The 27406-nt window shown below is 38.1% G+C and overlaps 1 protein-coding gene and 1 long non-coding RNA gene across 6 annotated transcripts in view; one reads left to right on the top strand and one right to left on the bottom strand.

Annotated features, from left to right (window-relative positions):
- LOC113266178 (uncharacterized) overlaps nt 1–3890 on the bottom strand; it is a 188293-nt gene extending 184403 nt beyond the window's left edge. Inside the window, exons 1-2 of one of the 3 annotated variants that reach the window (XR_008956255.1) lie at nt 3668–3890; nt 2328–2456 (exon numbers count right to left, since the gene is read on the bottom strand). This is a non-coding gene — a long non-coding RNA (uncharacterized LOC113266178). Of the gene's footprint in view, nt 1–2327; nt 3016–3667 lie in introns of those variants that run through there. The other 2 variants (XR_008956257.1, XR_008956256.1) reach the window with 2 other exon arrangements.
- On the top strand, nt 3115–27406 carry SYPL1 (synaptophysin like 1). Of its 3 annotated transcripts, XM_026503692.4 has the most exons (5): nt 3115–3363; nt 18060–18181; nt 19424–19631; nt 24156–24341; nt 25963–27406. In XM_026503692.4, the coding sequence occupies exons 1-5, from the start codon at nt 3295–3297 to the stop codon at nt 26095–26097; spliced, it is 720 nt and encodes a 239-aa protein (XP_026359477.1). In that variant the 5' UTR covers nt 3115–3294; the 3' UTR covers nt 26098–27406. The 3 variants fall into 3 exon arrangements, with proteins under 3 accessions (XP_026359477.1, XP_044241712.1, XP_057160055.1); XM_044385777.3 differs by lacking the exon at nt 24156–24341 and having other exon boundaries at nt 3171–3363; XM_057304072.1 differs by lacking the exon at nt 3115–3363 and having other exon boundaries at nt 18074–18181; nt 19543–19631.

The raw sequence follows: 27406 nt of genomic DNA on the forward strand, positions 1-27406 counted from the left end.
AAGCAATTTGCCATATACCGAATCCTCATGCATTTTGTTCAGTCTTCAACAGAATGGAAAATGATTTTGTCTTATTCATTTCCCTCCATTCCTGAACACCCCTTCAATAAAGATCTCAATGGGTTAAATGTGGTATCCCAGATTGGATCCTGAGGCAGTAAAAAACATTAGTGGACAACTGGTGAGGTTTGAAAAATTCTGTAGCTTAGTTAATATTAATACACCAATGTTAATTTCCTTGTTTTGACACATGTCTCTTGGTAATGGAAGATGTAACATAAGGAGAAGCTGGGTGAAGTGTATATAGGAACTCTGCAACTTTTCTGTAAATCTAAAAATATTTTAAAAATTAAAATTTAATTTAAAAAAGACTTCAGTTTAATTATTTTAAGACTAATTTACTGGGCCCACTGAGTTAATCTATTGCACAATTTAAAGAATGATTTTTACATTTTTCTAAAACAGTTTTTTAAAAGATTTTTTATTTATTTACATAAGAGAGAGAGAGAGCGCACAAGCAAGGCAGAGGCAGAAGGAGAAGGAGAAGCAGGTTCCCTGCTGAGCAGGGAGCCCACTGTAGAGCTCAATGTGGAGCTCAATCCTAGGACCCCAAGATCATGACCTGAGCCACAGGCAGACATTTAACCAACTGGGTCACGCAGGGACCCCAACTTTTACATCTTCCTAAAATGATTGTTAAATACATCAGCGAAAAGAAAAGAACTGTATTTACTGGCAAAATTCAGGCTTTGAACTCAGCAGTAATAAACACTATCTTTTCAGGAGAAAGACAGATATTGGTTGAGAATGAGTTACAAAGTCTCATCTTCCTAGTAAAATGACCAGAACTTGGTATTACCATTGACAAACACGAAGGAATGTTCTAGTTTGCCAACAATATAATTTCCCTAACACAGATTCCTTTCCACCTCTTGACATCCTTAAATCCTAAGTATCATAACCTGGTACATGTTTTATAAACAGCGAAGAGAAGTAAAATAATGACAAGTTAGGTAGACAACTCAGCCATAATAATACTACCTCAGACAGGACAATTTTGCATTACAAGTATTATTTTCCATAACAGCCCTGGTAGAGAGTGGAACGTGTTGTGCTCAGAGCTCCTGGCTCTTAGCTCAGATTTGAAGAACAAATCAGAAAATGACCAGTGTTGGAGTCAATGTGATAGTCATCTGAACATTCTTCCCAGAGTTTGAACAGTTGTGCCTTCAATGAAGATGCTGTTGTTTAAACACTCTTGTTTTTCCAGGATCAAAAAAATTTACAACTATCTGGTTGCCTAATCAGATCTCACTTGTTCTGCCAGCCACTACCAGTTCCTTCTCAGGAAAGTGGGAGTTCCTCTGAACGGAGATGACTGGTAATAGCAGTGCTAAGCTCTACATAACTCAAAGTAACTGTAATACTTAACTCCTTTGTGTGGCCCGGTCAGAGCCTGTGAATTAGTCCTGGCAAGTGACCAGATACTGCTCTTCTGCTCACCTCATTAAGCAGTCTCTATCTTTTCAAAACCAGCAACACATAGCCAAGGAAGAGAATTTCTTAGTTCAGGGTGAAAGTTCTAGCACTAAAGGTTTTCTGGAGAGAAACAACCGTGCCTCCCACTGTTGGGTGTGAAGGAGAAGCAGGAGAGAAACCAAGGAGGGACACAAAAGAGGAAACACAAAATCAAGCTTCTCAGAAGCTGAGAAAGGGTCTGTCCAATTCTGATTTCTTAGACCTTCAAAAAATGAAAAACGAAATGCCAAAACTGGGTTACTAAATTACAGTCTATTTTAGATTTTTAAAGTTAATAAATAAAATTGCAAAGTGAACAGCGTTCTGATCTGGCAGTGTATAGCTCATTCGGAAATGTTAGCGTCTAACCTAACACTGAATATTTGTGACTATGAAACCCAAGCCAAAATAGCACTACTATCCACAACCCACTCTCAGGCCTCAACAAAATGGAAATAAAAGTTTAGAAAAATGGACTAAAGAGAATACAAAGAGTAGAGCAGCAAGAAAGCCAGTAAGGAGATCACTACGTTCGAGCTCCGATAACTGAGTGCCAGGAGAAAAGGTGCAGAAACGGAATAGAAAAGAAAAACAAAAGAAGCAGAGGAAGACTTGGGACTACCACTTAATAGTGGTCTCAGGTGCACTTAAAAAGATGCCCAACAGCAGTTGTCAAACCCTCCTAGAATAACTTTAACCCTCCTAGAATAATAACTCATAGGTAAGTGCTTGAAGGTTGATACTGGGATCCTACTGTGCTAAATTGATTTCTTCATTTACTAAGTGTTATATGGTGTTAACCATCTTACCATATACGGCAACAGGCCACCATTCCAGCTCTCCAAGAACTTCAAGATATTGGGGAAGCCTCCAAGGAGATCACAACTTAGGGACTCCAATGACTGGGTGCCAAGGGGTAACCGTCACCTGAGCCGAATCTTGAAAACGGAGCAGGAATTAGCCTTCTGTAGAAAAACACCTAGAGCCCCCCCAAGCTGAGCACATGCCCGATAGGGTAGGCGGTGGGTAGGTGAGTCAGGAGGAGGCTGTCCGGCCAAGCCTTTTTCTATTCGATATATATCCTTCAACCCTGACTCCAGCGATAATTTTCGCAATAAACTCAATTTCTGTAAGAATGTGTGATGAATCACGCTTCCGAGGTGTTCTGCAACAACTTTCCACCATTTTAGTAAAAGACCCCTAACACCATCGTTGAAACGTGGCTTCATCTGTAACAATATTTTGTAAGTCCATCTACAAATTGAGAACTGTGAACGGAAGCGGCTGGAAGAAAGCCCCGGCCGAGGCAGTGGGCGCGAGACTACCCCCGCAGCGTAGACTTCGCGCGCGGCAGCGGTCCGTGCTGCGCAGGTGCGGGGGTGGGCGCGCACATGCGCGGGAGGAGACAGAGTGCCGGGGGGCCGGGCATCCAGGAAGGGGGCGCGGCGCACGCAGCATGGCGTCCAATATCTACTTGGTTCGCCAGCGGATCAGCCGGCTCGGCCAGGTGCGGCCCAGAGAGGCACCTCCCCTTCCCAGCCCCTGCCCACCCCTCGCCTCCCGGCACCGCCCCTCTTCCGTCCCCGCCTCAGAGCCTCGGCGAGCGGCTCAACTGCCGCTGCCCCGCCCCGCCCCGCCCCGCCCCGCGGCCTCCCGGGCCCACCTCCCAGAGCCCGCCCCGCCTGGCCTTCTTCGCGGCCCTGCTGCTCGGTCTCGTCGAGCCCCCTCCTGCTCCTCCCCGCAGTCCTGACTCTTTCTCCCTCCTTCCCTCAGAGGATGTCCTCCTTCCAGCTCAACATTAACCCGCTCAAGGAGCCGCTCGGCTTCATCAAGGTCCTCGAGTGGGTGAGTGCAGCCCGCGCCAGCGAGGCCTGGAATCGCGCCGCCGTGACCGTGACCGCGCCCGCGCCTGCTCCGGCCGGGCCGGCGCCCTCGGCTGGGAGGCTCCGGGCCCCGGGAGCGAGAGCAGGGGCGGCCGGGCCACCGCGGGCCCCGAGGCCGCCGCCGCCGCCGCCGCCCCCGGGAGGGTCGGGGACGGGAGGCCGCGGGCTGGGCCTGCGCGGGGCGGGGACGCCGCGCTCCGCGTCGAATCACGAGTCCCTCGGCCGCCTCGGTCCCGGCCGAGGCCGCGCTCCCACACAGAACTCACCTCTGGGTGCTCCTGTGGGAGTGGGAGTTCAAATTTCTCTTTGGTTGCACAGCTTCCCGCGAGGGAAAAGAAAACTTCCTGTTGCGGTCTAACCGAAACCTGGGGGGCCGGAGTCGCGCCCCGGCCGGCGCTGTCTCTGCTTGTCCTGTGGAAAGGGCCAGCCGGTGCGTTCTGCCCGGTACTGACAGCAGGCCGCGCTCCGTCGAAAGCTGGTTGTGCCTTCTCCAAGTGACCTGACGAGCAATCATTTCTTAGTTAGCTTTTGAGATGGCTCCAAGTTAAAAATGGATAAAAATAAACTGCGGGTCGGGCAAGCGGACGGAGGTTGGGGGAGAAGGTCTTTTACAAAACGCGTCTAATCAGTCCTGTCCACTCAAGCACAGGGTAAGAATCGCCATCAAGTTTATTTAGGTATTTCCAAACAACATCCCGCAGTCAGCTTTTAGTCCTTTCCTGGGAGCACTCTCAATCATTAACATCAAAGGAGACTTAATTCGACCTTGGCAGTGATCAGTCACTTGGAGGAGTTAGCGAATACATAAGCGCTGCACATTTGCTTCAGATTTCGTGGCCTAGTAACATGTTTCAGTGTTGATTTTCAGGCCCGGATTAATAGGCAGCTGGCATTTGTCCACTGTGCAGGCAAGTTGTTTTTATGGCCAGCAACATTTACATCCGTAATTCTTTAACCCTATATTTTAGTGATCAAGTGGTGAAGAGTGAGAACTTCCAATTTTCTGTGTTAAATAACTTACTGAGGATGTTTATTTTAAAAGTAACACAGAAACTCGAATTCCCCAATGGGTACTCAAGCTGATTTTCAAAAAGGTGCCTACCTTTCCCCCAAAGTTTTACTTGTTTTCTGAAAACTGAAATAGTGCTGATTTCACACAAATGTCTACTTGAAGACACATAAATATATGTTATATATATTTTACACACACACACACATACACACACTTAGGGTTCTGTAAAATATAAAAGAAAAATACTTGAGTGTATAAAAATTTGAAATTGCAGGAGGAAAATCATGTTTAGTTAGATTTATCAAATATAAAGGTTAAGAAAAAATCTTATTGAGGGTTTTAATTACATTTATAATTAAAGTTTTCACTTAATGAGACCGTTGTTTATGTTTGTGCTCACATTGTCAGTCTTCTTTAAATAAAACATAGATAAAACTTTTTTCCTTAATATTTTAAAACATTAGTGATAAGCTTATTAGTGATCATAGGTCTGATAATGTTTTGCAAAATATCCTGTTTAAGCTTTTTAAAGAAATACTACTTTCAGTTTGAACGACGTATCATTACACAAGAAAGCCTGATAAATATTTTAATAAAAGTATAGGCAAAGTGTAGTAGGTGAGAGAGAGGAGAAATCAGTTGTTTGGAGGAACTAGGGAGGATTTCTTAGATGGAAGAACACTTGAATGAATACTTGTTCACTTGGGGAGGATGTGGGGAGTGGCTTTCCAGGCAAAGAGAAACTTAAGTTTAGTGGTGTGGAAAGTTGAAGCAGCATAGCCCCATTTGAGAACTTAAAGTAGTTGGGGTTGGCTTAAGCTTATACTGGGAAAGAGGGTGTAGTTTGAGATTATTCTGGAAGATTTCATAGGGCTTGCAGAAGAGTTAGGAGTTTATCCTGTGGGCCAATCTTAATCCTGTGGGGTTAACCTTGTCCTTTCTTTAGGAAAATGCATACTTGTAGGGTACAGAATTTGGAGTTGTTTATCAGATAGTTTCTACTTAAGCCCAGAATGTCTACCATTTGGACTGGGGACTCATTTAAGGGTTTAAAACAATTGAATAATATAATTAGATTTATTTTTTAGAAATTTTCATTTTGTCAGTAGTGTAGAGGATGGATTAGGTCATAATTGAAGGAAGGGAGCTGTGTTGCTTGAGAAATTATGAGGGCCTGAAGTTAAGTGCAGTGGGAATAGAGAAGAGAGGTTTAGAAATTAGAATGTATTTGGAGGGTGAAGAAGAGGGAGGACTCTAAGATGACTGCCATATTTCTGACAGGTTGGTAGTGGTACCTCTGTCCAAGATACATCACTAAAGAGAAGAAGCACATTTTTGGTTGAAGCTCAGTACAGTTTTGGATGTATTGAGTTTGTGGTCTCTAGGTCATAAAAAGGAGATATCCTTTAGGCAAGTGGTTATATGGGTATAGAGTTTAATAAAAAGGCAGGAATGGGCCGGAGATTGAGCAGATATCTGCCAGCAGGGGAGAGAAGAAATGGTTAAGACAATGGAGAAAAACAACATCTTGGCATCACTATTAGAATTTAAAGAAAAGAATACTGTTCATCAGTATCAAGAGGTGCAAGAGCAAGGTAAGTAAAATAAGGACTAAAATGCACACCTTGGTTTTGGTAATCCAGAGGCTATTGGTGGCTTTGTAAGAGCAGCGTCAGTAAGTTCAGAAACCAGATGGTAGTAGGCCAAATGGATGTGGTAAGAAATGCTAAGAAAGTGAAAATAGTGAGAGTAAACCACTATTTGACCTTGAAGGTGGGAGGGATTTGGTGGTAATCCATCTGAAAGATGGGAAAGACTGAATGTGTTCGTGGGCTTGAGAGAAGAGACTTGTGAATAGAATTGTTGGAGGTTAAAAACAGAGGCAGAGAGGGGAAAAATGGTAAAACAAGGTTCTAGAGGAGAAGGGCCCATCGTAGGAATTTTTAAATCTGTATTAATTGTTCAAGTTTCATAAAGCATTGATTGAGGTGTGGCAGGTTACTTCTAAAAACAGTCAACAAATAAGTTTATAAACAAATCTAAAATCTAGATAAGGGCTGCTTACCATCTATATAACTAAAAACAACAGTCCCCTCAGTCAGCTTATCTTTAGCAAGGTTCTAGAATATGTTAGACTAAGATATAACCTGATGATATGTAACTTTCAAGGGATTAGATGCCCAATAAATATTTATTGACAGAATAAAAATACAATCGCCAGAGCAGAGAAGTATTTGCACTTTGCTTCTAAACTGCAGCCATCATGTTGTACATTTTGTATCCCTTCTCTTTTCTTTTTCTTTTTTTTTTAAACTACCCCTGGCACCTAGTTATAGTGCCTGGCAGTGACGTTGTCTTAGTTCTCTTTGTGTAGTAAGTACTCAGTGAAGGTTGAATTTTTGTTGCACTTATATGGGAATAGCAATAATTTGTAGGGCTATTGGAATGATTGAGTTAGTATTTAATTATGTGAATGATTATAATGTGCTTGAATAGTTCTTAATAGGTTCTTCAGCACTGAGATGCTGCGTTTCTAAGAACACTAGGACCGCCCCCGCCCCCAAAAGACTAGACTGAGGCAGTGGATAGACTTGAGCCCCGTATGATTAACATACATATCTCCTGGTCCTTCAAGATTGCTCAGTTCCCTATCACATATTTTAAGCTTTAGAAATGATGTATTGCATGCTTTTCACTTGTCTGCATGTTTTGATAGGCCTTTAGAAGCCTCTCAAGGTGACAATATAAAATTTAGGTTAGAATAAATGCCCCATGTGTAGAAGTAGAACATAGAAGTAAAAGTCAAAGATTAATTTTATCAAAGCAGCTTTTTAAAGTATTTAAAATTTCTCTGGTAAATTTTAACTTAGTTCTTCATTTGTGGCCAAATATCCCTAACATTTAGGTAAAAGTTTTTCATTGAAATGATTTTATCCTTTTAAAATATTAAACACTGTGTTTTGGACTTTCTTATTGCTATCCTTCGTAGGGTGGATGCTGAACAAATATTTAGCCCTTAATGAATCTAAGTAGTATGCTTTCCTCAGTCCACACACACAGAATTGTGGAAGAGATACTGTTTGGGGAGTATAGAAGGAATTACTCACTAATTGCTGGTCGAATGTATCCTCGGTGTTAACATATTTATTGAATAGACATGTATGTGCCAGGGCTTTACTTGTATTTTCTCATTTAATCCTCTGACAACCTGTGAGGGTTGATATCTCCATGTTAGAGAAAGGAGGTAACTTACACAGTGTCCATGATTATGATTACTACATCCAGGACTCTAACACTCTGTTCTTAGTCATTTTGATAACTACCTTTGTGTTTCTAATTGGCCTTTTAATAAATTAATAAAAAGATTACCAAAGGCTTAAGAAACAAAAGCCTAAGGTACCTGAAGTGCTTTTTTTCTTGTTTGTTAGATGCATGTTTATAAAAAGATCTTAGGAATTAACAAGTAGGATATTCTTGATTCTTTTATTAAGTTTGAATGTTTTTTTCTGATTTTATACTTATAATTAATGTGCAAATTCAAAAGACACTTAAAAACATTACTTTGGGTCAAATTATTATCCAAGAAAATTAGCGTGAAAAATGGTAAACAAGAAAACCTGTAATTCTTTGAGTATTGCACATACCAACTTGTTTAAACAACACATTTTCAAATATACACAGTAGCTTCTATAAAATACTTAAAATTTAGTCATCCCAAGTAACTTATAAAATTTTTGCAAGCAGGCCATGTTTTATCCTAATTTTTTGGTTCAAAAATAGCACAGAGGAGCACTCAAGAAAATAGATTGTTTGTATTGCATGGCGTGAGGGACAGGGCATATATAAACTGATGTTTCATCCGTTTGCTTAATTTTTGCATGTTCAGGCTATCAGTCTGTAGAAGACTACTCTTTAGGAAACTTACCTTTCTCTTAGCCCTGCCATTTGGGTATACTTCCTCCTCCCCCCACCCCATTCTGCCCCCATAATGGAAAGGATTTCAGATAGCATTTTATGCCTACTAGGACTCTCTGTACTTAAAGCTTGTTAATAGACTTACAGACTCACCCCTGTGCCTTTGCTCTCTGTTTCTTCTACCTGATTCTTGATTATTTACCATGAGCACCCCTGTAAGGTAGATCAGATATAATTTTCATAGACAACATATATATGTTGTATGTGCTTTGTGAACATACACACACACTCATACACACTCACCCACACATACAAATAGCAATCTCTGATAAAATATAAAAGGGAAAATTAAGATAACAGAACACTGTCTAATACAGTGGTTCTCAAACACTTTGGTCTCAGAACCCCTTTATGCTTTTAAATATTGAGGATCTCAAAGAGCTTTGGTTTATGTGGGTTTTATCTATTGATATTTACCACATCAGAAATTTAAGCAGAGGCTTTTAAGGGAACATTTATTTTAAAACACAATAATAATTCACTTAAAAACTTGAATTGCAGCAGTGCAACAAATGCTGCCAGTTGTTTTCGAGAAAAGTATCTGCCATATACCCACATCTGAGTAACTATTTTTTGTCTATTATTCTTTCAAGTAAAAATGGTGTTTCATGAAAAAAAACAAGTTCAGCGTATAACTCAGTTATTTTAAATGCTTTCCCTGGAGACAGCCATTGTGTGCGGTTAAAGTATTTGCACATTCTGTTTCATCGTAGAGAATATTAAGAAGACTCAAGGGTCAGGATTTAATAAAAATCATAATTTTTGCTGCTTCATCAAAGACATTCTTAAGTAAAACTGGCTTTTTTTAAACTGCAAGTGCATGGCAATGAAATAACTTCGATGCTCTTGCTTATTCTTACTGAAGCCCAACAAGTTTCACCCACAAATGCTTTTGCTCAAATCAGTGCAAATGTCAACACAGTGTAAAAGGCAAATAATGTCTTAATAATATGAAAATATTTTTGACTTCATGGACTTTCTGAAAGAGTCTTGGGTACTCCCAAGGCACCACAGACCACACATGGAGAATTGCTGTTCTAATGCAGTAAACATCATTGGGGATCAGAAATGAAACAAAATGTGGATGGAAGAAGGAGTGTTCATGATCTGGGAAACAGATCTGGATAAAAGCTTCAACCTGTTGTCTGTATTTATGACTTACATAGAGCCAAGTACTTAAACAAGTGGAAGGAGAGAGATACAGCCTTCTAACTAGGACCTGAATCAGTCTACCTGCTAGCTCGAGATCTGAATTTGTGAACACTTCAGTATGCTCATATGTTGGTAGTTTGGGGGTCCCATCATAAGATGTGGTATTTGCAGCCATGTAGAAATGAATGTAAAACTACTAGACAGGGATAGAAAAAGGGGAAAAAAATAAACTCAATCTGCGCCTTCATCAGATATCCTAAAACACATGAAGAAAACTAATTTTCGCTTAAAAGGTCAAAATCAGTGGTACAGATACACTTCAGGACAGCTAGCCAGATCAACAATCAAGATATGGATTTACTCCAAAAAACATAAAAGTAGGACAGTCTGAAATGATTTTTAAATAAATATATTTAAGTTCCTCAGAGATTTCTAGTTCTGTATTCAATAGCTTAACAATTATTGAAGGATGAAGGTGACATAAAGGTGTTTTCAACAGGGTCACCTGCCTGGCTCAGTGGGTAGAGCATGCAACTCTTGATCGCAGGGTCGTGATTTTGAGCCCCATGCTGGGCATAGAGATTACTTAAAAATAAAATTTAAAAAAGATATATTCAACATATAATAGTTAAGAGTTAGCAAAAAAACCTCTGTTCTTCCAGCAGGAGCTCAAGTTTACTTCTCATGATCCAAATTTATAAGGGTTATAGAACTGTACTAGCAAGCTGTTTGGAACTTTCTGTGATTGTACTTTGCAAGCAGAGGGAGATCAACAGAAGAATGAAACTGAAGCACCTTGTACCAGACTTCACTGCTTGCTGCACAGTGGGAATAAACTGAAATAGCAGCATCGATAACAAAACATTTTTTTAAATGCATGTCTTGGGGCGGCTGGGTGGCTCAGTCGCTTAAGCGTCTGCCTTCAGCTCAGGTCATGATCCCAGGGTCTGGGTTAGGGTTAGCCCTTCATCTGGCTCTCTGTTCAGCGGGGAGCCTGGTTCTCCCTCTCCCTGCCGCTCCCCCTGCTTGTGAGCGTGTGCGCATGCTCTCTCCCCCCTCTCTGTCAAATAAATCTCTTAAAAATTTTTTTAAAAATGAATGTCTTTAGTAAATGCATGAGGACTTTAACTCATGAAAATCAGTGCTTTGGTTCTAGGCATCTAATCTTACTGATTGTAAAGGCAAATATGCTGTGATAGTTCATTTTCAGCACTGAGTGGTTGTTTGATTTAGTAAAACAGCATACATTTGATTTTGCATGTAAACACTCATATACAATATACTTTTAGGTCTATTTTTTTTTTCTTGTAGATCTCTTTTTGAAGATTTCAGTTATATCAGTTTCTAGACTAAACCTTGGACAGAAAGAAATTTAAGTAAATGACATCAGATTAATGATGAAACCAAATAGCAGGCAGAAATTTGTAAAAGACACCCATGTATAGATGACTACCAGTGTTCGCAATAGAAGCATCAGTGAGCTGAGCAGTGTCTAGAAATAGGATCAAGGACCGCGACTCTGGCTATAGGCTAAATAACTCATTGAAAATACCAGGGGTCTCCAAACTTTTTTTAAATCATGAATCCCTGTCAGTGTAAAATTTTATGCATAGAACCCCAATATGCATCCATAACTTAGATGGATATTTTACTATGTCAGTATCTTTTTTTTTTTCTTCAAGTGGGCTAACTTAGGGCTTGAACTCTTGACCCTGAGAGCAAGACCTGAGCTAAGATCAAGACCTGAGCTGAGATCAAGAGTCGGACATTTAACTGACTGAGCCACCCAGGCACCCCACTATGTCAGTATCTTAAGGCATATTATATGCTTGGGGTAAATTTCATTCATGTTTTTAAATCCTTATTTCAAACATTCATCTGATACATAGATATATAGATATACATGCCATCTTCTTGTGATCTGATTAAGTAGAATCTGTTTTTCTTTGGAATGTGGCTAATGAATGAATATAGCTTATAGGGTGGTTAATGCTTCTATTTTCTCTTTTGGACGTGAGTTTTTGTATTATTAGTCTATAGTTTCTTTGAAGACGTTTTTAAGCCATTGGTCTGTTTTGCAAAGGTTGGTTTGGTTAAAACTAGATAACTTGTTCCATAAACTCACTGAGCCAGGCACACTCACGTTGTAATACATGAACACTAAAAGGGAAAGAATAGGTGAAGGTATCACTGTCCTTGCATGTCATGGGACTCCTCTTACCTTCAGGATACCCAGCATGCTGCACTGGCATGTGACTCAGGCCTACAGATCCAGCATGGGTTGCAGTGATGTATTAATTTCAGTAAGGCTTTAATTCCTTGTTTAAGTCTAAAAGTAAATAGATGTTCAAATATTTTCTTCTCATATACCAATTAACTGACTACTGCAGTTTATTTTGCAGAGTGGTGTTCTAGAGAACCAAGCTGAAATGTTAACTTGAAAGTTACAAACCTCAGAATTCCTGAGGGATCTACCATGTGTCTAGTATTGGTCCGGTGGGTAGAGAGTTAAGTGGCACTGTTTCTTTGGCAACTTGAGTCTGTCATAATGAAATATGGAACCTTTTGACCTGAAGAGAAGCTTGCTATCATCCTGTCCTTGGATTCTTACTAGCTACTATACAGATGGAATTTCATATTAGCAGTTTTAGCCGTTCTTCATGGAATAGAAAGGAATGGGAAAATGAATTTCATAAGTGGCAAGGCAATAGAAATGAACATGCCAGTGCTCCTTGTTTAGACGAGGAATACAGACTGAAGTAAGTGCACATAAGAACCATCCTCATAAAGTGAGTGAGTGAAACAAGCTGTTTGGAAGAAAAACAATGGTAAAAGTTCATTGATTCCTGGTAACTAACATGCATCCTGAGGATTGTTGAGACAGTAGAGTGGCAACAGTCTGGAAGAAGCACATGCCCCGTCTTACGTGTCATCTGTCACTCAGTTCCACACGGTTGTTGCTTTATGGGTCTATGGGTCTGATGCTGCCATATTTTCAGTTTCCCTCCAGTAAGGAAAAGCAGGAAATCAAATTTTTATGAGCAGTATGCTGGTATTAAAATACAAACAACAAATTCGTATTTTTTTATGGATTCTGGGAAGATCACACAAATATTACCTTCAGGCCAGGTTTCACCGTGGGCTGCTAATATATAACTTCGAATTTAAATCAAAATAGCAGTAGAAAATAGGGAGAAATGAGATAGTCCGATACTTTACCCTCAGGTTGTTTTGTAATTCATGTAGTAAAAAGTGTGTATCTTGTCTCTTTTTCCCTTGAGATAAAGACCAGAATTGCAAAGATGACATTTATTACAACAAAAAGATAGCTTTGAAATGATGGTTATGTAAGACTTGAAATATGATTTTATTTGTAGATTATTGGAAATTGGTTTTTTTTCCCTTAATTTAGCTGTTATTTAATGAGCATTTGCCATGTGCCAGACCTTCTGCTAGGTAGGCACAGAAAATCTTGAGTAAGACCAAGTGCAAAGACATCACAGTCTGCCAAGGGACAGGGAAAGGCATTAGGCTTAAGAGCAATAAGTACAGTATGCCATTTTTTTTTTTAATTTATTTATTTGACAGAGAGAGACAGCCAGCGAGAGAGGGAGCACAAGCAGGGGGAGTGGGAGAGGAAGAAACAGGCTCCCAGCAGAGCAGGAAGCCGGATGCGGGGCTCGATCCCAGGACCCTGGGATCACGCCCTGAGCCGAAGGCAGACGCTTAACGACTGAGCCACCCAGGCACCCCCAGTATGCCATTTATTTACTAATTTTTGTATTTAGTTAGAACTAGTTTTTATTTTTGTTTCAGGTTTTGTTTTGTTTTGTTTTTAAGTAAGTCAAGACACAAGAAAAATGCCTATAGTGGAATTAATGAACCCAAGTCCGTGGCAGCCCAGGAGACAGAACAGTTCTGCCATAAGAAACTGGGTAGGGCTTTTTAAGGTGAGCTTGCTGGAGAACAATTTGGGGGTGGAAAATTCCTGGCAGAAGAAACAAATACACTGGAGGCATAAATACATGATGTGTTTCAGGGGCAGTGGTAAGTAGTAGTACCGTGTGACAGAGTCATACAGTACCTGGCAGGGAGTATAGTGCGTATAAATCTAGAAGGATAAGGTTGAGGGTACCTCAGCCATGCCTGTTAGGCCAAATTTAGAAGTTTGGGGGTTTTTTCTTTTCTTAAATTTAGTTCTGGAAAGTCGTTGCGGAAATCCCTTTAAACAGGGGAGTAATGTGACCAGATCTTCATTTCAGATCGGTGTGACATCACTGTAAAGCACCTGTCCAGTAGAAACAGATGCAAACTACAAATGCAAGCCACAATAATTTTTAAGTGTGCTAGCCACACTAAAAAAAGTGAAAAGAAACAGGTGAAATTAATTTTAATAGTATATTTTATTTATAAATCCAAATATTGTTTCAACAGGTAGTCAATATAAACAGTTATTGATGAGATATTTTACATTTTGTATAGTAAATCTTTGTAATTCATTGTCTGGTTTACACTCACAGCTATCTTAATTCAGGCAAGCCATTTTTTATTTTATTTTATTTTATTTTATTTTATTTTATTTTATTTTATTTTTTTATAATGATTTTTTATTATATTATGTTAGTCACCATACAGTACATCCCCGGTTTTCGATGTAAGGCTCGATGATTCATTAGTTGTGTATAACACCCAGTGCACCATGCAATATGTGCCCTCCTTACTACCCATCACCGGCCTATCCCATTCCCCCACCCCCCTCCCCTCTATTTTATTTTTTTAAAGATTTATTTTATTTTAGAGAGGGAGCATGGGGGAGGTGTGCAATTTGCAGAGCGGGAGGGAGAGAATCACAAGCAGATTCCCCGCTGAGCACAGACTCCCCCCCCCCCCAACACACACAGGGCTCAATCTCAGGACCCTGATATCATGACCCGAGTCAAAATCAAGAGCCAGTTGCTTAAAGGACTGAACTACCTAGGCAGTCCAAGACGAGACATTTTTAAAGTGCTCGAGAGCAGATGAGCCCATGCTACAGAAGAGATTAGAAATAAGAGGAAGAATCTGTTGGGTTAATCCCCGTGAAAAATGGTGAAGGCCTGAACAAAAATAGTGGCAGGAGTGGTTAGGTAAGTAACCAAAGCTTTTAAAAGAATGTCATCATACTGTATGAAGACTTAGGCAACTTTTTTTTTTCCACTCAGCATTAAATTTCTAGGTTTCATCCATATTGATGTGGGCAGCTGTAGTTCCTCTGTCTTTATTGCTATTAAACTGCCCATTGTAAGTGTATACTATTAGGTTTTATCCATTTTCCTCGTGCTCCCACTTTTTCTATATTTTGATACTATAAACCATGTCACTCTGAACATTCTTGTGCATGTTCTGTAGTACACATGGGTAAGAATTGCTCTTAGATCTATATATACTAGTAGATACTAATCCTTTGTGACGTTATTGCAAATACTTTCGCCTAGTTTGTAGCTTGTTTTACATTCAAAAGCTGACTTGATTTCAAAAGTTCTTTTTCTGTAGTTGAATTTAACAGTCTTTTGTAGTGTGTTTTCATTTTTAATCTTAAGTTTTTCCTTTCTCTGTGGTCACAAATTTTCTTTTATACTGTCTTAAAAAAATTTTAAAGACTTGCATTTTGGATTTGTTTTTAGCCTATCTGGACTTTTTTTTTTTTTTTTAAGATTTCATTTTATTTATTTGAGAGAGAGAGCAAGAGCAGAGGGGAGAGGAAGAAGCAGACTCCCCACTGCGCAGGGAGCCCAGCGTGGGGGTTGATCCCAGGACGTTGGGATCATGCATGACCTGAGCCAAAGCCACTTAACCAACTGAGCCACCCAGGTGCCCCTGGACCATTTATTGAAGTCCTTCTCTGTATTAGTTATCTGTTGCTACATAATAAATTACCCCAACCTTAGCACTTAGGACAGTACTCGGTTTATTATTTCAGTTAGTGTGGGTCAGGAATCTGGGAGTGGCTTAGCCTGAGGGGTTTCAGCCCAGAGTCTCCCTGTGTGCAGTCAAGCTGTTGGCTGGGATTGAGTCATCTCTAGCACCCAGCTCATTCACATGGTCTTTGGCAAGCCTCAGATGATACACTTCCAGGCTCACTCACATGGTTGCTGATAGTCCGTGGTTCCTCAACACAAGAGTTTCTCTGTAAGTTGCCTAAGTATCTTCCCAACATGGCAGCTGGCTTCCTCCAGAGCCAGTGATTGAAGAAAGAAAGGAAGGTAAATTGTAGTCTCTTTATCACCTAGTCTCAGAAAGGATGTTCCATTCCTTCTACTATATTCAATTTACTAGAAGAAGCCCACACTTAAAGGGAGGAAAATTAATCTTTGCCTTTTGAGGGGAGGAGTATCAGATTTTGTGGGCATATCTTTAAAACCACTACACTCCTTTCCTTGGTGATCTGCAATGCCAGCTTTGTTAGAATTTATCTAGTTACACACAGGTCTCTTTCTGGCCTCCTTATTGTACATCGGTTAAATTTGTGTCTCCTGTTTCTTTTTTCTATTCCTAAATGGGTGTATACCCAATTTTCAAGCCTTCTGTTTTCATCCTTTATTGTTTTCATTCTTTATTCATGAACATTTATGTGTAGAGAATATCCATTCTGTCTTTACCTGTGAACTCTTAACTGAAGATTCCAAACTGTGTGCTGTCCTCAGACTCTTCATATCTGTAACCACATTCCTTTTCATATATCTCTTCTTTACAGAAAAAAAAAAAACAACTCTTGATAGTTATGATCCTGGTTATGGCCTGATTTAACACCCTGTATTAATCTGTGAGAGGCAGTATATTAGTGTTTAACAGTACAGGCTTTGATATCCGACCTGCACTGTATTCTGTCTGTTCGCTAGATGAATGTAACCTTGAGCAAAACAAAGTCCCTGCCTTTGAGTTTATATTCTAGTGAAAAACGGACAAATACTTGAGTACTGATAGGCAGTGGTAATTACAGTGGCAGAAAACCAGAGCAGCATGAATTAAGGGAATAGATACTGTGGGGTTGGGGCATTATTAATGTAGTGTGGTTAGGAAAGGCCTCTCTGATAAAAGTCCTATTGGAACAGGGAGCTATGAAGTAGGAAGTATTCCAGGCAGAGAGTGTAGCCAGTGCCAGGGCTCTATAGAAGTTTACCCCTTATCTTTAAGGAATAGCAAGGAGACCATTTTATGTAAAGAGATTTGACAAGGGGAAAGGTGGCGATGTGTGATCAGAATTATTAAGGGAAGAAAGGATCTTGTAGACCATTATATGAACTTTGATTTTTATTCAGAGAGAACTCAGAAGCCGTTGGAGAATTTTGAGCAAAGGCTATAAAGTTTTTTGCCTTGTATTTTTAAAAGACCACCCTGGTTGGTATATTGACAGTAGACTGAAGGAGGGACGAGGACAGAAGCAGGATTATTTAGAAGGCTGTTAGAATATAATTTGGGCAAGAGGTAATAATGGTGGTTTAGATCAGGATGTTATGATGGTGGTGATCGGTTCCCAAATATGTTTTTTAAATAGAGCTATCAGAATTTGCTGAATGATTGAGCTTTTGGTCACTGCACTGTATGTGGGGTTTTTTGTTTGTTTTGTTTTGTAGAAAATTTAGAAGATACAAATAGAAAAAAGAATTATCTTTATTTTCTGTTCAGAGGTGACCACTGTTGAAATTTTGATGTATAATGTTTTTGTAGTGTGCTTCATATGTGTAGCGTAGACATGCACAATGCATGTGTAAACAAACTTTTTTTAAATTAAACTCTACCCCCAAAGGGGGCTCAAACTCACAACCCTGAAATCAAGAGTTGCATGCTCTACCAACTGAGCCAGCCAGGCGCCCCATAAACAAACTTTATATGTAATGAATGTTTTTCAGTATCATTAAATATTTGCCAACATTTTAATGACTGCGTAATGTTCCATCCTATGAATGAATTACATTTCATTTGATTCCATATCAACATTTAGGATGCTCCCAGTTTTTTCCTGTTAATAGCATTTAAGAGAATATTGCATTCTTTTAAGTATGTGCTTGATCAGGAAAACAAATTTCCAAGTACTTTTTGAGACCTGGAAATACTGAAATACTCAAAAATGAGGTCCTACAAGCTCATGAAATAGCATCTCCTCTTTGCTTGCCAGTCTCTTGGCTTAACAGTTACCATTAAAAATATACCTCCAAATCACCCCTTTTGATTTTGATACTAATAAATAAGACTTCGTTTGAATTTCATACTAATATTTAGTAGGTACACTTCAGTATGAGCAAAAGAAGTATTCTATGGACTGGTATACTAACTTCTGTATTACACTCAGGGGAAAAGAAAATCATTTGTTGACAGTTGGAAGTGAGTTTTAAGTGTTTTTCACCATCTGCATTTAATTTGTAAGTAAGAATTTCTAGAATGTTAGTGAGCCAGTTTTTGGTAATATATTTAGGCTTTAATGACCCATATTTTGGGTACAGTAATGCTTCTTCCCCCTTTTTTGGTCTCACTTTGTATAGATTGCTTCTATCTTTGCTTTTGCCACCTGTGGAGGTTTTAAGGGCAAAACAGAAATTCAAGTGACTTGCCCTAAACTTAACGAAAATAAAACGATCACAGCTGCTTTTGGTTATCCATTCAGGTAAGATATTTATTTGTTTTTATGGTTAAAAACTTTTTACTTTCATATTGACTGTAAGATTTCCAGCAGTCTGGGGGGGGGAATATTTTAAATTGCATACATGCTCATTTGTAAGTGGTGATCATTGCTCCTCAAACTGTGGCACATGGAGCAGAGTCTGTCTGCAAACTGTGTTCCTGGCCTGTGATGAATTAAGTATAGAAAACAAGAGTAAGCATTTAGAAACTTTTATATGACCTTGCCTTGACATTTTTATTCTGTCATCTCACAGTGAATCGAAAATTTAAAAACAAAACAGAGACTGCTCTATTACCTTAGTGGGAGAAGCCATGATGTGGAAGCAATCACAGCTTAAGAAAATTCAAATTTCTCATGTATTTGCAATTACTAAATAATAGCATTCTTTATATCATTTTAAGACATGTATTTAAAGCAAGGAGTTTGTGTTTATTTTCTTACTCAGACTAAAATGAATATTTTGTGAATTCTTCTGTTTATCTTCAGTGTTTATTGAAAAGTTTATTGAATATGTCCTGTGCTTAAGCCATGGTATAAATCTTGTTTCACTTACTACTTATCTGACCTCTCTAGGACTTGAAATTTCTATCCATTGACTTGGAAATCTTACCTTTTAGGGTTGTTTTGATGATCAAATAAACCCTTACACTAAAAATATGTCAGATAGCAAGGGCCTGGTTATGAATCATTGCCTCTCCACTTCCCAGCCCTTCTCTTATAAAGTTCCTATATGAGGAACTGTTATGGCACATTTAGTGATAAGTGCTTTTGCAATTTATAGGTAAGGAAATTTAAAAACAATCTAAAGTTAGCAGCTAGTTAATCTAGGGTTAAAATGTGAATCATAATTGGCTCTCCTGGTGCTAGTCACACATACTCTGCCTCCTAGAATGGAATATCATGTCTCAAATTGCAAACTATTTTGTATCAGCTCTCTTAATCTGCTAAATTCTTATTATAGGAAGATAGTAGCTGGGTGTGAAAGTGTTTAATGCAATCTATATTCAGTCTATCATAAACCAATTACAAGGCATAATTTATGTACATTTCTTAGGAAACTTTAAATATTTGAATTTTCCCCCTTTTTTCCCCAAAAGAAAATGTCCGTGATATATTTTGGGAGTGTTTTTTGAAATGTCATTTCAGTATTCTGCTTATGTATTTCTGTCTCTATTGGGAGAGTCCCAAGTAATTCACAAATTTATTTGAGCCTTTTTTTAATAGGTTGAACGAAGCATCATTTCAGGCACATCCAGATGTAAATGTGTGTAATGTAAATTGGAAAAGCTATGTCCTTATCGGAGATTACTCTTCTTCTGCACAATTTTATGTTACCTTTGCAGTCTTTGTCTTCCTGTACTGCATTGCTGCTCTTCTGCTCTATGTTGGTTATACGAGCCTGTATCGGGATAATCGAAAACTTCCCATGATTGTAAGTAAATACTTTATTTTTATACAAAAATCATTTGTACAAGTGTACCTTATATTTGGAGTTAAATATAGATTTTCTTACACTGGAAATCAAAATTCTTGGCATAAACCAGGTAAACATATTTTGATCTGAGTTTGTGTTAGAGGTTTGATCTGAGGTTGAGCTTTCTCTGGTTGTCACATTGAACCTAATTATTTGAGCCAGTTTGCAACGCTTTCTCTGTACTCTAGGGAATACAGAAGTCTGTTTGTTTCTAAATCTTACTTTAACCTGGAAAGATCTCAAACATATAGAGCATATTAGGTTGCAAGTAGAGAAATTAAGTAGAAATTAATGCCTTTAATTTGAGGAATTGCTGACCATACTAGTAGTCTTATGATGGTGTTCCTACTTCTTACCTTTTTTCTCTTTTCTCAAAGACCCCCTTTTTATGTCTCTGCAATGTTTTATTGAGCTTAATAGCCAGTATCGGAAATCAGCAAACTATGGCCCACAAGCCAAATCTGATTCATTGTGTTTTTTTTAAATAAAGTTTTGGGTTTTTGTTTTCTTGTTTTATAACACAGCCATACCCAAACATTTCCATACTGTCTATAACTGCTCTCGTGTTATAGTGGCAGAGTTTAGTGAGAGAGACCAAACGTATTTACTGTCTGGCCCATTTCAGGAAAATGCTGACTCCGGGGCTGTATTCCTAAATTCCTTAATTTAAAATCTGACCCAGATAATTCTGTAACAATTAGAGAATTCTCGCTAGTGATGTTCATGAGCTAATTTTGAATCTTGGAGATGGCAACAAAGGATTTGGATTTGAAGTCCTAACACCTTTCTTGGCTTCAGAGTCTTCTGAACTAGAAATAAAAATAATCTCGAGATTTAGGTAGTAGAATCTCTGGATTATTGGTGCAAATGCAGAGATAAGCCATGGTTTTAAGCTAGACGTCCACAACAAAAGAATAACTACAAAGTCAGTTTTAGGTGTTACTGACTTAAAGGGAGAACAGAGGTGCTTTTGAGATACCAGTCATTTATATCTTGAGAAAACCCTGTAACCTGCTGATAATTTGTGAAGTTACTTTAAAGGGAAGGCTATTTGGGTATGAAGAAATTATTAAATAAGATAACAGGTTTTATTTATTATTTATTTTTAATTTTTGCTGCCTGGATCATAAGAATACAAATGGTAAGTAAGGAATAAAACAGTCTGCTAAAATTCTTATTTATTTTGTTTCTTGTATCTGAAAAGAGATTCTCAAACCTGACGTTTTCATGAAATATTTTCTTGGACGTCTTTCAAAGAGATAAACATCAATTATTTTAATTTTCAGTGCTTAATCACCAGAAATTAAGAATCTGTAACTTGTATAGACTTTCCAAGACTTACTTAAAAATGAACTGTGGAAGGGTGCCAGGGTGACTCAGTCAGTTAAGCATCCAACTTTTGATCTCGGCTCGGATCTTGATCTCAGGGTCGTGAGTTCAAGCCCCTCATTGGAGGGGAGTTCAAGGCCCCCATGGAGCCTACTTTAAAAAAAAAAAAAAAAAGGAACTATGATAATCATATAGATACTATCTTTTATTAAAATTCTTTATAATTTAAATACTAAAGACAGTTCTCGCCATTTTGTCATTATCCCAACAAACTTTTAAGTTAACTAACAATGAGCCCTTTATGTTTCATATTTTGTTTAGTGAGTTTTTAAAAAATGACACTTTCTAAGGCAGCATCTAAATCTATTTTTGTAGAGGGTTTTTCTCTTAAAACTATAAAACTGATCTAGGGACGCCTGGGTGGCGCAGTCGGTTAAGCGTCTGCCTTCGGCTCCGGTCATGATCCTAGAGTCCTGGGGTCTAGTCCCACTTGGGGCTCCTTGCTTAGTGGGGAGCCTACTTCTCCCTGTGCCTGCCACTCCCCCGCTTGTGCGTGTGCGCGCTCTCTCTGACAAATAAATAAAATCTTTTAAAAAAAAAACCAAAAAACTGATCTTGGTGCATCATTCAGGAAGTCAAAAGAAATTTTCCATCTCGGAGTGATCAATTAGTGGTCATAGGTAATCCAGCACTAACCCTTTAGATGTTTTTTGTTGGTGGTGGTGATACAATATATAAAGGATGCTTCTTGTCTGTAAAAATTCAAGCTTCTAAATTAAATTTTGAATTCTACTTTTAATTTAACCATATAAATGTAAAAAAGTTTTCTTGAGATACTCAAATTTAAAATATAGCCAAACAGGACATTGGTTTTTTTTTTAAAGTACTCTTTGTAAATGAGGACGTGCCTTTCTGGCAATGTTCTCAATTCTCTACTAAGGTATTTCTAGGAGCATTTCAGTTGTGGCATTTAAAATCAACTTCCCTTTTTAAGTAAATATAGCATTTTTTTGGTTTTAAATAGCAGGAACTTGAGGGTTCTAGGACATGTGGAGAATCCGAAATATCCAAAAAACTGAAACCAAACAAAGATAAAGTATCCCAAATTCTAAAAATCTGTTAGGAATCCTATCCCAACTCATTGGTGGGACCAAAGCTGCCACAGGCCAATAAGGTTGTGCACTGCAGAACTGCGGGTGGGCCACACCCTAAAAACAGAGTCCTGAGTACGGCAGAGATTATTTCAGAGGCCCTCATTTCCCACACCTCCCGACCCCCGGAGGTTACTTTGTGCATCATTGTCAGAAAACTTCCCTGCTTTTGAAATATAATTTGTCATGCCAGCAGCAAAATAGATTTAAAAGAGCATAATCAGAAAAACATTGGTATGTTTTTTAATTAGGAAGTTGAAAGGAAGAAACCTGGAAATTTAAAGGATTTGACATATATGGATCAAAGCTATGAACTTTAGCCCAGAGAGAACTTGTTTAAGTGTGATAACCTTGTACTATTTATCAGTTCTCCAAAAGCATTGTGTTTCTAGCAAGTGTTTAGAAAATACCTACCTGCAGCGAAAGTGCAGCCAAGTGCAGAAGCGAAAAGGAGAGTACCCCCCACCCAGGGCAAAACATGGAAGCCATATTTCTGTCCTTTTTTCTTTGATCTACATTTTTTTAAAAGAAGACCAGGAGCAGTGGAAAGCTCAAATGCAGAATGCAAATACCTCCATCTTTGTAAAATTAGTCATTGTTTTTGGTCCCTTGTGATCACAAGGCATTTATTCATTGCCATTTTGACCTGGTGGATAAGCTATATATAGTAGAGTTTCTGTATGTTATAAGTGGTTACTGGTGTTTGGTCTCAATAAATGACTAAAAGCTGGTTGGAAAAAGTAATTAAAAACCAATCCCATTTATTTGCGGGGGGCGGGGGGGGGAGGAACACTTCTCTGATAAGCTCCAAAACCCATTTCTGAGTTTGCAGAGCTTTTTGCTACAGATATGTAAGAACCGTAGCTTTGGGTGTACCTGAATGCTAAGAATACAGAACATTAAAAGAGACAAATTTTACATTATTTCCACTTTGGCGGTTAATTTAAAGGAAAACCAGACAAGGTGGGACTTAGACTTTATATTATACAAATGCATTCTTTAAAAAGTCTTATTTAGATTTTTGTAACCCATGCTAGTTAACAAAATTTTAGTTCCCCAGCAGAATAGATGGAGTAAAGAGAATACATTTTTTTCTTTCTTCATCTTATTCAATAAGAAGCTATCCAGAATATTTAAAACTTTAGTGCTATTCTTGGAAATGTAGTAAGTAGCAAAGACTTTAGAAGAAAATTACTAGTGAGAAGATGCCTTGAGAGATTATTATTTTTTTGTCCTTAATATAATGAGTATTCTTAAAATTTTAGGGTCATGAATTTTAAAAGAAACAAGTCATCCTGGATGCATGCTTTTCGCCATTTCATTATCCAGATCATGGACAGCTAGATTTTTTTTTAAGTTTTTTATTTTAATTCCTTCCAGTCATGGGGGATTAGATTTAACTGAAGTTAGAGTTTTGCCAGAACAGTATGAGAAAGCAGGAGAAGGTGAGGGAGTTGAGTGTGTGCAAGGGGTTGTAACGAAGGACCTTAGAATAGAAATTAAAGGGGAAATGAGAGCATGAGTGAGGTTGAGAGACAGTAAAATAGTGGTAAAATCAGATTATAGGTCTCAGCGGTGTCAAAGGATTTTTGAAGTTGGGGTGCCTGAAGGAGCGTGCGCTGATAAGAGAGATGCTATTGGGAAGTGGGGGGAGTGAAACTGGGATTATGAGGGGATAGTTACTGGTGATAACAGGGTTTGAGGTGTGAGTGGGAGTGAGTGGCTTAGTCAGGGTTGTGGTGAGGGCTATGTGAAACTGAGTTCTCGTGTCAAAATCATAGGCTGCTGCATAGATGATTGAGTCTTGTTCACTGCTTTGCTCAGGCACAGGGCTAGTGATGGTAAACAGCTGCTGACTGTGGCCTTTTTTATAAAGAATGTCATGCAGGTCACTTCTCAGTACCATAAGTTCAATGTGATCTCAGTTCCTTCATCATGGATCTGAAATGTAATATGTTTAAATTAACTCTTCATTATTAACTCATACTTATTTTTGCTTTAGGACTTTGTTGTTACTCTTGTTGCCGCTTTTCTGTGGTTGGTGAGCACTTCAGCCTGGGCTAAAGCTCTTACAGATATTAAAATAGCTACCGGTCACGGTATTATCAAGGAACTTCAGCCTTGTAATCAAGAAGTGATGTGTTATTTTGGCTCTGTGACTAGTATGGGATCCCTAAATGTATCTGTGGTACGTATGCAGTATTTATGAGGTATTTTATTTCACATAGAAAAACCTTACTAGTGATATAAGAAAGCAATAGTTTTTAATCTCTGGATGAACGTATTGTTTTCATTTTTACTAAGCTATCAGAATCCTAGCTACCAGATAGTCTTTACCTTTATAACAGTGAAGAAAAGTTTGTCAGGAAAATGATTACTTGTTAACAGGTTTGAACAAGATCGTGATTGAGCCTTTCTTTTCATTAACATTGACTAGGCAAGACTTTTACCGGAAAGACACTAATAGTAGTCACTAACATTTATAAAGACTACCTTTCAGGCATTGTGCCAAGGGCATTACGTTACACTCATCTTGTTTAACTTATCCAGTAACCCTAAGAGGAATGCAGGAGATAGTATTATTATCTTCATTTCACAACTGGGAAAAAATGTAGCTCATGCGTTAATTTGTTCAAGGTAACATAGCTAGTAAGTTGGCAAGTCAGTGTGTGGACCAGATCTGACTTAGGGCCCGTTCTCTGGTCTGACTTGCTCTGGGTCTATGAAAGTAGTACTTTTATGGTTTCTTAAATTATCTAAAAAAATTGGTATATATAAATTTAGATAATATTTAGTCTATTTTACCAAAATACAGATAAATGTATTAGTAAATATGTTATTAATATACTGCATATATTATGTTTAAGGAAGTCTTCTGTCTTTTCAAGAAAATATTTTTCCAGTGGATGAAGTTAGCATGCCTTGTAGAGAAATTTGGCCAAGTTTTTGTGTTACAGCTTTAAAGTCTTTTTTTGCATTTATATTGATCATGATCTGAGATGGACAATTTCACAAATGTTGTCTTTTACGCAAATATGCAAAAAATACAAAGAATTTGGCCTTTGGTAATATGATACCACTCTCAAGCTCTTTACCCCAGTCTTACATCATATAAGTCACTATTGTTTTTATGTTTGGAGGAAAAAAATATGAAAAGAGGGTAGCTTCAGTTTATGCTGAAGACTTTTTATCTCTGAGACTTCGATCTTGTCAGATTTGTAACTGGGAAGACTAATTTCTTTTACATTGACTAATGTAGGATGTGATGTAAAGTTCTTGTGTGACTCTTTTTCTCTTCTGGCTGCAGCTGTTGGAGTAGGAGAGATAGTAAGTAGTAGGGGAGATAGAAGGGAAATAGGAAAAGATACCCAGGGCCAGTTAATAACCATTCAAATGGAGAAAAGTGAGCGCCCCCAAAGAAGGAAGCATGGATTTCTGTTCCTCTTCACCTGAAAGCACTAAAGTCTGATTACAAAGTAATAGTAGGGTTTTACTTATTTTTCTCAAATTTAATCCCATCTTCTGGGTATTGTTGAGCATGCAAAGGTAAGCTTTCTTTTAGTCATGATTTGTATGTTACAGATTTAGAGATTTTAGCTTTATTTCATTGGGAATAAATCATTATGTATACAAATTTGGCATTGAAATGGAAAGTCTTCCTTTTTTATTCTACTTTATATGTAGTTTACATTTTAAATGAAATAATGGTATACTGCCTAGAAGTGTTAAATATTTAAAGGAAAACTAAGACGGGTATAAATTTTTAAGTAGATACTAGATTTCATGGTTTTTTTTTTTCTCTTTCTTAGATCTTTGGCTTTCTGAATATGATACTTTGGGGAGGAAATGCATGGTTTGTGTACAAGGAGACCAGTTTACACAGTCCATCAAATACTTCTACTTCCCACAGCCAAGGAGGTATTCCACCTCCTTCTGGAATATAATTAAAGGGAGAAGTACACTGTATGAAATACATGTCTATACTATGACCTGTTGCCAACATCTTGAGAAGCATTATTTGTTTCTAATAAAAGTAATGGCTTTTTCAATAAATTGGTGGGTTTAAAATTTTGCTGCTTTTTTATATAAAGCCTGTGCCTTTCCTAGAAATTTAAGATGTAAGTGTATTCTCACATGTAAATTGGAAAATTCAGGGGCCTATTATGAGATGATACACATTTTTAAATGATTGGTTATTTCTTTACTAAGTTGTTTGCCTTCCAAAGTGTTTACACCTTAAGCCTTAACATATATCTTCACTCAGAAAAGAGTTACATTTTCATATCATAATAGGAAGAAAATCTCTGTTTGGAATATACACTACTGTAAGTTTGTACAGATCACATACCTAAGACCTGTCTTTGTTTAAGAAAGCCTTGATTACATAAATCATATTTAGAAAAACATATTTAGTTCAGAATTTGTATCTGAACATTGTTTATATGTTATGAAAATTTTTTAATTGCAAAGACTGGTTGTATGTTTTATTTCTGTTTTTCTAAGTGACCTACAGTACTTAATAGGTGTACTAAAACTGTTTTGGGAATGGGGTTCGGAAATTTCTGATAGATGTATAGTTAATTTAGTGATTCTGTCGCATGAGGTGTAAGCTTCCATTATGCTGGTCGTGTAATAGACTTGCTGTATAAGAAAGAACATGGCTCAGCTAGATATTTTGATATGTATGGGCATTACTCTTAGTGGTATTTGTTTGCTGTCCTTTTGTTCATCCTACTTAAGTGCAGGCTGAGACCTAGTCTCCTTGCAAGTGGAATAAAATAAACCACCTGTTTTTTGCAGACCCTTTCATAGGGTTAAAAAAAATTAAGATTGCCTTTTACTTTGGAAACATTTAACGTTTAGATTCAATGAAGTTGCTATTTTGAGTGTAGCATTGATATTGTGAAAATAAATGCAATTTGGATTTCATGTTTCTTAATGTTCATTCTTATTTCACAATGGATGATTAAGGAATTATGCATCATAAACAGGAATTTAAGTGAGCTGTATTATGGCTGCACTGTCTTTGCACGCACATTTGGGTATATTCTGAATACAGGGATTATTCACATTTTGCTTCCTAATCTTTTTGTTGTACAGGGCCAGATTTCTTGTTCTTACCACATGATTGTTTATATGTGAAGCACATCTTGCTATTGCCTTATTTTTTGTTGCTTTTGTTCATGACAAGAATTGTCAATATGAGAATGTATATCTTTTATGCAACAAACTTAATAAAGAAGTTAAAAGAAA

This window comes from Ursus arctos, unplaced genomic scaffold (genome assembly GCF_023065955.2).
Source record: "Ursus arctos isolate Adak ecotype North America unplaced genomic scaffold, UrsArc2.0 scaffold_3, whole genome shotgun sequence".
Lineage (NCBI taxonomy): Eukaryota > Metazoa > Chordata > Mammalia > Carnivora > Ursidae > Ursus > Ursus arctos.

What these genes read in the sequence shown, in the direction of transcription:
- SYPL1 (XM_026503692.4), top strand. Translation starts at nt 3,295, where the DNA reads ATGTCCTCCTTCCAGCTCAACATTAACCCGCTCAAGGAGCCGCTCGGC. An exon ending in TCATCAAGGTCCTCGAGTGG is followed by an intron (nt 3,364 to 18,059) that starts GTGAGTGCAGCC and finishes CACTTTGTATAG; the next exon opens with ATTGCTTCTATCTTTGCTTT. An exon ending in ATCGAAAACTTCCCATGATT is followed by an intron (nt 19,632 to 24,155) that starts GTAAGTAAATAC and finishes TTTTTGCTTTAG; the next exon opens with GACTTTGTTGTTACTCTTGT.